This window comes from Apaloderma vittatum, unplaced genomic scaffold, assembly GCF_000703405.1.
Source record: "Apaloderma vittatum isolate BGI_N311 unplaced genomic scaffold, ASM70340v1 scaffold32194, whole genome shotgun sequence".
Taxonomy (NCBI): domain Eukaryota; kingdom Metazoa; phylum Chordata; class Aves; order Trogoniformes; family Trogonidae; genus Apaloderma; species Apaloderma vittatum.
The window spans coordinates 1,145-13,877 of record NW_009712652.1 but is presented as its reverse complement, the minus strand read 5'-3'; the positions used below and the strand labels follow the sequence as shown (position 1 = coordinate 13,877).

The window sequence follows — 12,733 nt, the reverse complement described above, 5'->3', positions numbered from 1 at the left end:
TACAGGTTGTTCAACCCCGGTGCTCTTTCCAGCTCTTAACGTGTGGTGCTGTCCTGCTGTGGATGCTGCACCTCAAAACACTGACAATCCTCCTCCTCCCATCCTTTTTTCACCTCTGCCTGGAGACATCTCTAAACCTCTGTTGGTTACATCTTTGTTGAGACAGAGCAATGGGCACTATGAACGGACAGTCTGTGAATACCACAGTAACAACTGGTTCATATCCAAACCGGAACATTAATAAATACAAATATATTAAGGGATTCCCTGTCATTTTGTGGTGGAATTTTTTTTTTTCATATTCATAGTGGTTATTTATATCTAAATCTCTATTTTCTGTATTGTGACTGTAGTTATCTGGTTTATTTCCCCCAGCTCAAATATTCCCAACTGCAGATTCAAAAGGGCAAATTTTCAAAGGCCGCTCAGCATGCTAATTATGATAGAATCGCTGCCGATTTGATCTTGCCTGCTTCTTTCTTACTATTTCTAGATGGGTGTTTTGTGCAACCAATATGCCAGCTCAATGGTCAAAATTATTATGAGATTGCTGATATAGGGCAACTCAGTGTATTTTAAAATAATCAGTATCATTTTGTAAAGAAAGAAGAAGCCTAACAAACAAGGTTGTAATTGTATTTAATGCACATTTTGCTTTTAACAGCAAGTTGCCAGTTTCAACAGCATAGACCTTACAATGCTTAATGAGCGAAGAGGTTATAATGTTTATAAACTTGTACCTAAAATATAACTTACTCATTCTCCATCAAACAACATTTTAAAGACAATCTAATGTTATAATTACGGGCTATACAGTAGCAGCATGTTCACACCACTACAGTTAAGGCCGTGTCAGCATTCTCATTGTGAATCTTTTTCAGGGTTCGAAAACATCAGCCATTACATTACAGTGTAGTTTGAAAAAATATGGCATCCAAAATGTGAATCCTGTATTGACTTGAGTCAAGTAAGAATAAAAATAGTAAACCACATGTAATAAAGGACTCCACCCAAATGTATTTTGGATGATTGCTGCCTTTGCACAACATGCTCCAAATTTCCAAAATGAAATTTAAAAGAAGTTAGTGAGCAGCACAGTTTAATCAGCTTTAGATGAAACTGAGTGCAAAGTGTTGTAGAGCGAGTGCACAATAACCACTTGCCACATACTGCACATTTTAACAGACACAAGGTTTCTTCTGTGTAAATATTCAGACTGGTGGGTAAAAGCGGTTCTACCACCAAGTGAAGAATAAAAACTACTCGTCTCCAGTTGTATACGCTTATCAGCTGTGATGAAACTAAACTGCTTACCGAGTCAGCACACTGGCTACTGAGGTACCATGTTACTCCCTACATTTAGGATAAGAAACATCCAAACTTTTATGCCATTCACGCCCCAATAATTCAAAGGGGACTCCTGATGCTGCCCACCAAGCTGAAGCTATTTGTTTAAGTAAAGGAGGCAGATGAGGTCAAACACTGTATGGAAAGGGACCCAACAGCTTCTCCAGTGAAATGACAGAGACCACGTGAAGAAACTCACCCTTGGGTCATGCCCTACCAGCTTCCTGGGTTTATTAATAAAACACTTCTTATTTCCATATGGTTTGAATAAATGAAAATCTCTTGTCAGGGATCTACTTAAACATGTTCTACCTCTGCTTAAAGCAAAGCACATCTGTAAGTGCTTTCCTGAAACGTTACCCAATGAAAGTGTGCTTCAGATGCTGAATTGTCATGGAACCACGATGAGCTGATGTAACTCTGTGGAGCTACAGAACCAAGCTCTTCATACGTCATTATCCTATTAGTTTTACACTTCCCCTTTCAAGAAATTTTCTGACCACCTCCTCCATTATAAACGCTTTTGGAAGCACTCCACTGCACACTTTTCAGACTTAGAGATCAGCATGTAAGACTGGAAAAAGAGTTGCCTACTTCAAGCTTTGTGTACAACGCATACACAGATTTATTAACAAAAACTTGTCTAAACATCCATTTGTTCTTTGGACCAACTCCAGCCCCCTCTGGTGACTGTAACGTGTCTTACAAACCTTTCATGGAAGATTTAGAAAACAGTACTTCAGGACAAAAAAAGGGAAACAAATACATTAAAACATCGTCAACAGAGACGGAAGAGGAAAAACAAAGCGGAAACATCCCACACCAAATTCACTGCAGGCACAGGCTAGCAGTGTCCTCTTGCTTTCTGCCTTCTTGCACAAGTTCTTTTAACTCATGGTCTTAAAAGGGAGCTGCAGAGCCAAGAGGAAATTCCACATATGCCCCCTAATAACGAGTCACACAGTAAAATCCTTTTTCTAAAGAAGGGAACTGATTAGCACACAGCCTACTGCAGCTCTTTGTCCTGTGAGACTGGATATATGCACAAGCACCTGTAAAATAGGAATAACAGTATTTCTCTATCTCAGAAAACTGCTGTGAGAACGACTGCGTTTATGGTTGCCTTGACCATAGTTATAGCAATACGGACTACATCAGTACCTAAAATACAGCCTTGCCCCCTTCCGCTGACCCCTGTGAGCACAGCAGGTAGCAGACAAGAGCTATCAAGAGTAACATTGGTAACAGAGGTTTTATGACACTGTATGGTAGTGGCTGATTTAGTTCAGCAGAATTAAGTTTCACGATAAAAACTCACTAAGATTTTTTTTTAAAGGGATCAACAGAAGTCAGCTTAAGGGATTGTACAAGAATGACCCAAATTGTATCCCATTACTCAGCACAACAAGTAGTTTCAGAATCTGTCTGTGTCTGATGATGGTCCATATATATTCATAAACACACATACGTGCCAGTTGTACCAGGGAAAAAAAAATAGCACATAATTTCCAGCTTCATTTTCCATTTCTGTATTCTGTGATACTGGGCATGTACCACAGACAAATGAAATGCTGCAGCAATAACACATACAATCTGTATTAAGTTTCCTCACCTGTGACGTGAGAAGAATGATACAGCGCGTTAATAGGCAGAAATCAATTACTTATTGCATCAAAGCCCACCTGTAATCCACGAATTTCATAAAGATATTGCCAGCTATCGGCATGGAAAGAGAAGATCCTCATTCCTAAATCTGAGTCCCCCGTCTTTCATTGAGCCATTAAAATAAACTTCCTCAAAACTTTCAAGATAAAGTGAAGCAGAAGTTTCAGCTACAGAAATGTAGTGCAAAGGTTCAGTTTGGCACTGCAACATTATGGACAGACAAGAATTTATAGTAAACTCAGTTTAGATTTGGAAAAAAGAATCCTATATGTGAACCAATATTGTCAAATGTATTGCATACTATTGTAACTTCACAGTAATGAAAATCAGACATCAAGATTTCTATAGAAGCAGCAATCACAGATTGCAGTAAAGTATACCACTCAAGGGAAAAAAAAATTGCATTTTGGCAATTTCATAGTCAAGTGTTCCTTATGCTCCTCCAACAGTCATTTGTCAGATATTTTCCTGTTTAAAAGGTGCATATTGTTTCTCTTCAGTCCTCATGAGACTTCTCTGCAATGACTTTGCATTCATACTGAAAAACAGAAGTTGAAAAAATTAATAATACTTGTGTACATAACCAATGAAAAATACTGCTATGAGAGGGATTTTTCTACGGCACAGATGATAAAATAGCTTAGCTTACACTAGGTTTGGTTACCCTAAGTGTACACACTTCTGGCTGCAATTTCTACCTCCTTGAGCAGCAGAAAGAGCAGTTCAGACTTAGGGGATGGCCAAGCTTCTCCCCAGACACGGGAGCCCTTATCTAGCCCCTGGTCCTGAAAGGCCTAAAATGTGGACCTGAGAGCATACAGAGCAAAGTCCCGGGCTGTGCTCTGAACAACAGCTCACAAACCAGATCAAAAGCAATGATTACTGATTTCTAACTTATTCCACAAACACAAATCAAGTAGCTGGTTGGTATATATGAAGAAAGAAGGCAGCTGACGCCCCCTCCAAACTTACCATTGCCAACTGCCTGCCAATATTGCCCATAGTTATTCCACCAGCAAAAAATATACATGGCAACCAGGAACGAACATAAAGGAAATCCGGAGACGTGTATCTGGAAAAAACCCACACGTTTCTGAGGTCAAGTTGTGCAATACACAAAGTCCTCCAATCACAAATGACAAATCCACAAATCCAATTGTCAGGACGTTTCAAGTCAAAAAGACACACATTATAGAAATTTACTTGCAGCAAATAACAAATGAGGCCTCTTAGTCATCATTATACCATTTGTTCAGCTAAAAGCAGCACACTACATTACTGGTAACGTAGCGATTTTATTGAAATAAGAAACTTTCAACTGAAAGTTTCACAAACACAGAAAACCTTTCACGAACAGCCCAATTTATGCCACAGTGAAAATTAAGCACTGTCAGCACTGGAAATTATGTCAAATTCTACCCTTTCAGTTATTCTGATTTTACGTTACAGCTTCAGGAGACTACCATTTAACCTCGAAAGAGCAAATACTTACTGATAAACTCCATTGTAGACCAGAAGTTGTGACACCAATGTGGCCAGGAAAGCAATTCCTACTCCAAGACCAAAGCCGCTTCGTGATCTATCAAACGTCCACCACAATCCAATTGACAGGGCTGCTAATGTGAGAGACAGCTGGATATTGTTGGCAAAATCCACTTTCTGTGTTGGTTGTTAAGGATAAGCTTAGAAACATCACATACAAGCATAAAGTAGTTTTCTTCATTCTCTTTATCATACTTTGGTATGACAGAAAAAATCACCATAAAAAAATACACCACTAGCTGCCTGTGTCAGCTATCACACAGCTATCAAGTATGAAGAAATAAGCCTTTTAAGTGTTGCCAGTATATCAGGAAACTAAAACTTACGACACTTGTTCACATTTTTAGCACCATAAAAGACGATACACCTACCAGACCATGTAGATGATTTAAACAGACAAACAATGCACAAGTTGCTGTTCAGAGTAAAGACATCTCATCCTTACCTGGTCCTTTACTGCGCTAAGCATGAAATCGTAAATCTAGCATTAGACTTCTCCACATGACAGGGATTTACTGGGAAAAAAAAAAAGTATTTGTCTCTTAACTGCAATTTTGTTTAATTTACATGCTAGTTTACATTGATCTAAACATTAAAAATGTTGATTTTTTTCTATAAAACAAAATGTAAATAATATTACTGTGAAAGTATTCATGTAAATCAACACTGAAAATCAGTTTTGTCAACTCTGCGGCACAAGAGCAAAGTCACTCCAGATATCCTTGTAGTGTTTCACATCCTTCAAAACATTTTGGAAATACTAACTCACATTCGCTATTCCTTTGCAAACCAGATTATTAAAAAGGAGGCTGTCAAGTTTCATAAGCCTGAAAGCAAATTTACGGGATGACAACATAAAAATACTGCCCTATTTTCTCACAAAGACCTGGAGAGAGACCTACAGGAAATGAGAAAGAAGTTCAACTCAATGAAATAAATAATTACAGGATAAACATCAACAGCACCAGAAAAAAAACGTCAAACAAGACCAAAACCCACATCAAATAGAGCAGTGTGTAGAACTGGTAATAAGCTGAAAACAGTCTGGAGAGCTGTCAAGGGGGAAATACAGACAGTACATTAATGATGTCCTGGAATATGTGTAACAGCTGCTAGAAAACTCCAATAAGGTTTGCTGTAAATAATCTGACCCATGTAGAGAGAAGCTGTCACTTCTCTTGTATTTCTTAAAAGCAGTGAAGTCACGTGTGCTTACACAACTGGTCCAGGTCAGTGAGAACCACAGGAGCAGATTAATGCATCTCTGGCAAGGACAGCAAGGTTTTAGAGGGGCAGTGAGAATCACTGAACCCTGGCAGCTCCAGCTCATACAGCCATTCTGGATAGGATGGCTGGTGGGAACAAAACCAAACAACAACAAAACTCACTCGAGGGCCAAACCACCTCAGTAAGACTTCAGCCAGATCTCACACCTTTCACCTAACTTGCTCTCTTTTCCTGGAAATTAGGAAGATTCAGTAGCACACAATCCAGAATTTCTTCGTGCAGTTTCTGCAAACCATGTTGGAGCTGACACTGAAGGAGGTGAGAGTTCCAGAGATGATCCACTTCCTAATTAATTTACAAGAACCCAATTTTCACAGACAGATTCTGGTTTTACCTGACGGAGGAGACACTACGCATGACTACACAAACCCACTGACAATCACAGCACTGCCAGTAACGTGTGTCAGTCCACGAGAAAAGCGCCCTGTCACCCAGCATGTCCCCAGCTGCCCCAGAGGGAAGGGACACGAGCACACTTCTGCAAGGATGGATCTGCATAGCTACACAATTAGGTGGAGTATAGCACACTGCGACACGCTGGCTTGTAATTACTCCTGCTGAATGACCACAGGCATGGCAACTACTCTCTCAGCATCAAAGTATCACTTGCAGAATGGGGTAACAACACTTACTTACTCAGTGTAGTCCTGGGTGTAACTTCCGTGCACCGTGTACATGCTTCACTGACGACCTCAAGACTGGGCTTCACTGCTCTAGTACGGTGTCAAAAGCACAACAACCCTTGGAATGTCTTAAAGCACTTTTCTGTAACACCCACCACAAAAATATTTTCTCGTGCTACTTTAATTATTCAAAAAACCCACAAAGACTCTAAGTAAGACAAAGCCCAATATTGAGACATTTCCAATGAAAATGTTTTTCAGAACGGAAAGACATGAGACTTACCACCTCCAAGACTGCTATGACAGTTTAACACTAAAGCATATTCTGCATTTCCCTTGCAAAAACGCTGCACGTTATAACTTTAACAACAATTCACCATAACTGACTATGTGAGCTTTGTTTTAGGGGAAACCCATTTGTTATTGTCAATTTCATTAGAATATAGGATACAGCGCTGGCATGATTTATTCCCACAAAGACTGCTACACATCGCATTACACTGGACCATTCTCTCTTAAATTTATGTGGCTCTCCCAGATGTCTGTCCATGCATGGGTACAATAACCCAATCACAGCTGTGGAGACAGGGGAAAAAAAAAAAAGAACCAGAAGTTAAATATTTAACAATATTTAACTAAAATAAAGACTACCAGAACACATCTTTTAAGGATAAATAGTACAAAACATGCATCATAAAAGAAGAGGAATTACAAACAACTTTATTATTTACAAAAGCTCTGTAAAACTTCAGCAGCATCTTCAACTACTGCAGCAGTGACCTGGCAGAAGTAGCAAAAGAGACACAGTCTGAACTAGAAGCGGAGGCTGACAGGGCTCTGCACCCTGCCAAAACCTGCAGTCTCAGACGGTTGCTCAGAAAGAGCAGTAATAACTTTCAGGTTGGTGCTTTTGAAAATCCCACGTATCAAACACACATGCTTAACTGCAAAACAAACATGCTGTGGTATGGGCAGAGCGTGGTTTATAACATCAATATTTTGTGTCATCTTCTGTTGTTGTTGTTACAAACATTTTTTGTTTGGATAATGTCTTTCTCTTCTTCAGTGCTGCTATAAAGGCTCGCACAGAACAGGGAAAGGCAAGAGTCTGTGGTAGCTGCTAAATACAGAAAGCAAACAGGACTTTCAACCCCAGGGAACTGCTCTGCTCTTTGAACATTACTCCATACTGCAACTGCAGCTAAAAAGACTGTTACCAACACTGCTGAGGAGTAACACCAGTGCTTAAAGCCAAACTGGTGCTGCAGGAGTGAGGCAGAGTCACCTGAGTCACCTGCCCTCCGCCTGGCAGGCTGGTGGAGGTATGTTATAGCAAATGCTCTTTATTCTGCCAGAGAGGAAACTCATCTCCAGGATTCAGGAAAATAAACCACCAGGAAAGCTGGAGAGGAAAAAAACAACAACTCCCTGAGCAATTTTCTTGCCAAAGGCACTGGGCCAGACTGATGACTAATAACAGTGACGGATGAAAATACTTCTCTGAAAGCAGCCTCGATCGCCCCTGATTATAAATATGCAAAACACCTTTATTCTGTTCATAGTAATAAACCAAACTGTAGAGGAATGTTCATGACAATTCCAGGAAGGCTGTGCAAGTATATAGAGTAAGAAAATGGGTTATTTATCAGCATTTACCACAAAGGCTCCCTGCATGGACGGCAGCACACAAGATAAGGAAAGAAAACGGAGAAGACTGATAATGGAAAAGAACGAACTCAGACATCTCAACAGGGGTCACTCCTACAGGGAAAATCCAGTTAAGGCAGTCATACCTTTAAATAATCAGGTGCCTTAAAATCAAGTAGTGCAAATGCCTAGCAGGTGACTGACAACACTTTACAAGTCACATCCAGCCTTTCCATCAAAATCACCAACACACCAGAACCAGAAAGGGCTGCAAGTTGTTTGGAGAAGGTGGCAAGATCTGGCCTTCACGACCTCCCCATATGCAGCTGCAGACAGGGTTCTCCCACAACCTCTGAGAGCGTGAGGCACAGCCTGACGCAAAGAGCTGACTGCAAACTCACCGTGAACACTGCAAACCTTGTGCACTGCTCCTCCAAGCTGGGATTCTCTCACTTCGACCCCCACTGCTCCACATATAAAAGATCAAACTTGTTTGTCGAGACAACCGGTAAAAGAAAAACGCAGCAAATGCAGGATACAACCCAAAAACTAATGAACCATCATCTCAGCAAGACTTCAGAAAGAGGACTAAAGCAACTAGCACATAAAGCAGGTATGTAACTGCCACCATAACATGCCAAATGTGTTTCCACAGGAGAACAAAACTGACATATGCAGAGAGAAATCTGTAGGGTTTCCTTCCAAATTAAGCTCCTCTATGACATCTGGGGTGTATTATTTCAACAAGGTATGAAAACAAAGCTACTAGACAACCATGAAAAAATAGACTTAAATATTATTAGCAAAACAGTGATGCTGACTCAAAAGCTAGTTTTCTGATTCACATGAATACCCAGAAATGTAAACTTCTCAAACTTATAAAAACTGACCTCTAGGAAGATACCACCTTTACCGTAAAGCTTCGCTAACGTGGTACTCGCTGCTAAAAATATTCCCTTAGTAAAGCAAAAAATTGACCCATTGGATCAGAGATCTTCAAGAGCCATGCAGAAAGCTGAATTCCATCAGGCTTGTAACATGTAATAGAAGACGACAGAAAAGGAAAAACGGGTATTTCTTACTACCTTCAGTAGACATCTCGCTTCAACTAGCTGAACGCACAAAAGACTCAAGTCCGTACACAGTCCAGGGAGAAACGGAGCACGTTCAAACCATCCAACTTGATACACAAATCCAACCAAGATACCCTGCTCTGCAAGGTGCCCCACAACCACAAACTTTGCACCCGGCCTTGACCCCCTCAGACATGGTCAGGTCTCCCAGCTTCACCAGGATAAAGCGATGCCTTGGACCAGAATGAGGAACAAATAGAAACCTGGATCATAAAAGGGAGGTTTGCTGCACTCAAAACAAGGTACCCTCTGCTGCACAGTTTGATGTTTCCAGAATATTTCCACGGGCTGCCTGCAGAGCACACTCCTGTAATCCAGCCTCACGGTTACAAGTGGCAACACCTCGTAAAGTCTGTTAAACTCATACTCTAACCCCACAGAAAAAGCAAAGGTTATGCTCTGCTAACAACATTACAGTAAACCAAGTTAGCAGAACAACGATCTCTGCATGCGTGTGTGCATATTTCTGGATACACAGAGAAATCGGGAGGATACTAACAGCTCAAAAAGGGCCGTGACACTGGAAGAGAAATTCTTACCCTCCACATCTTTCATGTATTTTTTTTTAAATTATGTAACTCCCTATCCACCCTTTCATCTCCACATCAGGCACATGCACACAGCTGAACTTACCTGACGCCGTGCCACAGCAAGGGGGCACCCACCAGGCTGAGGAGAAGATGCTTGTGATCACATCAGGTGGGAAGAGAGTAACGTTTCTCTGGATCTGAAGCAAGTTTAATACTAATGCAAGAAATACGCCAATAAAAAACAGGACTATGCCACGAATTACCAAATTCATGCCACGACTGGTTACAGATGAAATGTACGGGCCACACTTTTTTGGTAATGTTGGCATTGCATCATTTTCTGCCATGACTTCTTGTATTCTGAGACATCCAACAGGCTGACTGAGGAGGATTCACTTGGAATCAGTATTTTGACTCTTCTCAATCAGGAGATACCCAAACCCTGAAAAATAGTAAAAGAGAGTGAAAAATGCAGACAGATAAAAAACATTAAATAGGTTTCCCTTAAATTGGAGACTGGGTTAAAAAAATACGGCTAATATACTCTTCTGGATTTTCTGAGGTGGCAACCAGTCATTTGAGAGCAAACCAACTATACCTGCAAAAATGCCTTACAAAGAAAACAGGTTTTACACACAACTGTCTTACAACAAGACGAGGAAGAAACACGTGGGATGGGACAGTTTGGAACACAGGACATCTACGAATGTGAAACCACAGAGAAGAGGTGAAGAAAGGCTTGCTTTGCAGTAACAATTGTTTTTCTCCTCTCCTTTAAGCTGCAACTGGAGATGATGTAATTCAGAAGCAAGTAAACACAGCCCTTAGTTTCAAGACCGTCACAGACAGTTGACAAGTGTATCTTCTTGAAGAGAGGCCAGAAAGCATTTCTCAATGGGAAAGTGAAACCTCAGAAATATTTTTCAGAATGGAGTCAGAATTTCAGCAACGCCGCAACGCATCCGTTTTCGTAACCACAGATAAGAAAGAGCAAACAGCTCCACAAACCAGAAGTAATCCCAATACAGAGAAACATTCACCAAAGTAACACACCTTTGGTGAAAACTGCCATATATTGTCACAAACCGTAACTGTAATTGGGCACAAAAGAACCTGTGAGTGAAGGGAAAAGGAGCTCCCCCTGCCCATGCACGAGGTAGTGTCCTACATGAGTAACTGCGGCACTACAGGAGTGGCATAGTTCCCACCTCAATCACTCTTTGAAAAAAAAACCCAAACTGTCCATCAAGAGCCTTGTTATACATGGATTCAATGCCACATTTGTGTACAACAACAATTTTGATCGACAGCTTAGCCACCTGGAACTTAAGAAAAAAAGCTCTGACATTGTTTTTAAATTTTAAATTTGAAACTGCCAACTGGTGGCGGGTTTTGTTAACTCTTACTTAGGGCACACAGGGAGCCAAACCAGTGCATCCATTCCCCTTCCTCCCTGGCTTCAGCAGATCCCGAGGAAGCTCTCTGAAGACAGAGCAGCAGTGCAGAGATCACAGCATTCGCTTTTGCTAACTGGAAGCCAAAAGGGAAGTTAAATATATCCAGGATATTATTTCAGGTACTACAAGTAACTGCCCAGAAGATACAATGCCACATCATGGCATCCTCCTCACTCAGAAGAAGTTCCAAGAGAGAAAACAAAAGGAAGAAAAAAAAGAATACACGACGTCTTCTACACAGCTGACTCTCCACATTATTTTGTAGGGATGAACGCGTCTTGGGGGTAAAGAGGGCAACCACGGTGTCTGGCTTCTTAGTCAGCACCCTGACTCACACTGAACAGATGTCTCCATCAAGGCTGGCACTGGTACTGCAACATACTTCCCTCAAGCAAAAAGGAGGTGCTCCACTTTTTTTTCTTTTCCTCCTCCGGATGGCAAGGCAGTGGAGCTTGGATAATACATTTAGCCTCCAGGAAAGAAAGCACGGAGTCACAAATACATCACTGTTCCAGCTGCGTGTCTCCCCTGTCCCCGGCAGCTTCACACACCAGGTAATCACAGGAACTCCTAGAATTTACAGGAGTCTTTTCAATAAAATGCAATGGAGGCAGTGGATCCCAATTACAAACTCCACAGAAACACAGCACCTAATGGGAGTTTTTAAACTGTTTCTTAGCTTTAGCTTCCCTAGGAAAACATGCTAAACTCCTGACTCTCCACTTAATTCACCATCCCAACAACTTTTGGCACTTCCTGAGGAAGAGGTTTGCCTCTTTTTTTTTTTTTTTTTTTTTTTTTTAAAATGAATGACTAGAGCTGACATATAAGATCCCAGGTTTGGCTCTCACAGCCTTCTACAAGAAAGTTAATGTTTCCATGCCTGTCTTTAAAAATTAGATCTTCTGCTGCACGTCAAGGATCACAATCTCTTTTTTTCTCCATCATAAAGAAGTTGCTCACATCCTATGACCCACTACTATATCAAGGTTTCTCTTGTTCTCTGTTACTCAGCTTGTTCATGGGTACCAGCTCCAAACCTTGGGTGCTGAATTTCAGCCAGAGGTATTATTTACTCTGACACTCAACGTCGCTCCATTTTTCCTGTGGGACAGTCCCAGTCCTCTTTGGCCCTGCAAACAGTTCCCAGCTTTGGGTCATCAGTAAACATCATTACTGCATCCTCTTTTGTGCGCCAAGGTCATCAACAAAAATACTAAGCAACATCAGCCCAAGTTCTGGTCTTTGATGAACTCTATTAATAATTTCCCCACAGCCATTATTTCACCATTTTACACTATCTCTTGGTATCTCCCTCTAACAAGACTCTGCTCCTTGTAAGTCTTCAAATACAATAATCACTAACTTAATTAAAAATCAAGAGTCCCATACGGCACTACTGACGTAAACGCCAATCAGATCTTCCTTTTTTTTTTTTCCCTAAAAATGCTGATGATCAAATAAAAGTCCAATTTTATTCTGGCATAGACCAGTTTCAGCAC

The 12,733-nt window shown here is 40.9% G+C and overlaps 1 protein-coding gene across 1 annotated transcript; it reads right to left on the bottom strand.

The window, feature by feature from the left end:
• Positions 1-2,988: 2,988 nt before the first annotated feature.
• Positions 2,989-10,216, bottom strand: INSIG2 (insulin induced gene 2). Its single transcript, XM_009868079.1, has 5 exons — positions 9,878-10,216; positions 6,916-7,040; positions 4,505-4,671; positions 3,985-4,084; positions 2,989-3,550 (listed from the first exon to the last, which is right to left on the bottom strand). Exons 1-5 carry the CDS (start codon positions 10,119-10,121, stop codon positions 3,509-3,511), a joined length of 678 nt encoding a protein of 225 aa, XP_009866381.1. The 5' UTR covers positions 10,122-10,216; the 3' UTR covers positions 2,989-3,508.
• Between the last annotated feature and the right edge of the window lie 2,517 nt (positions 10,217-12,733).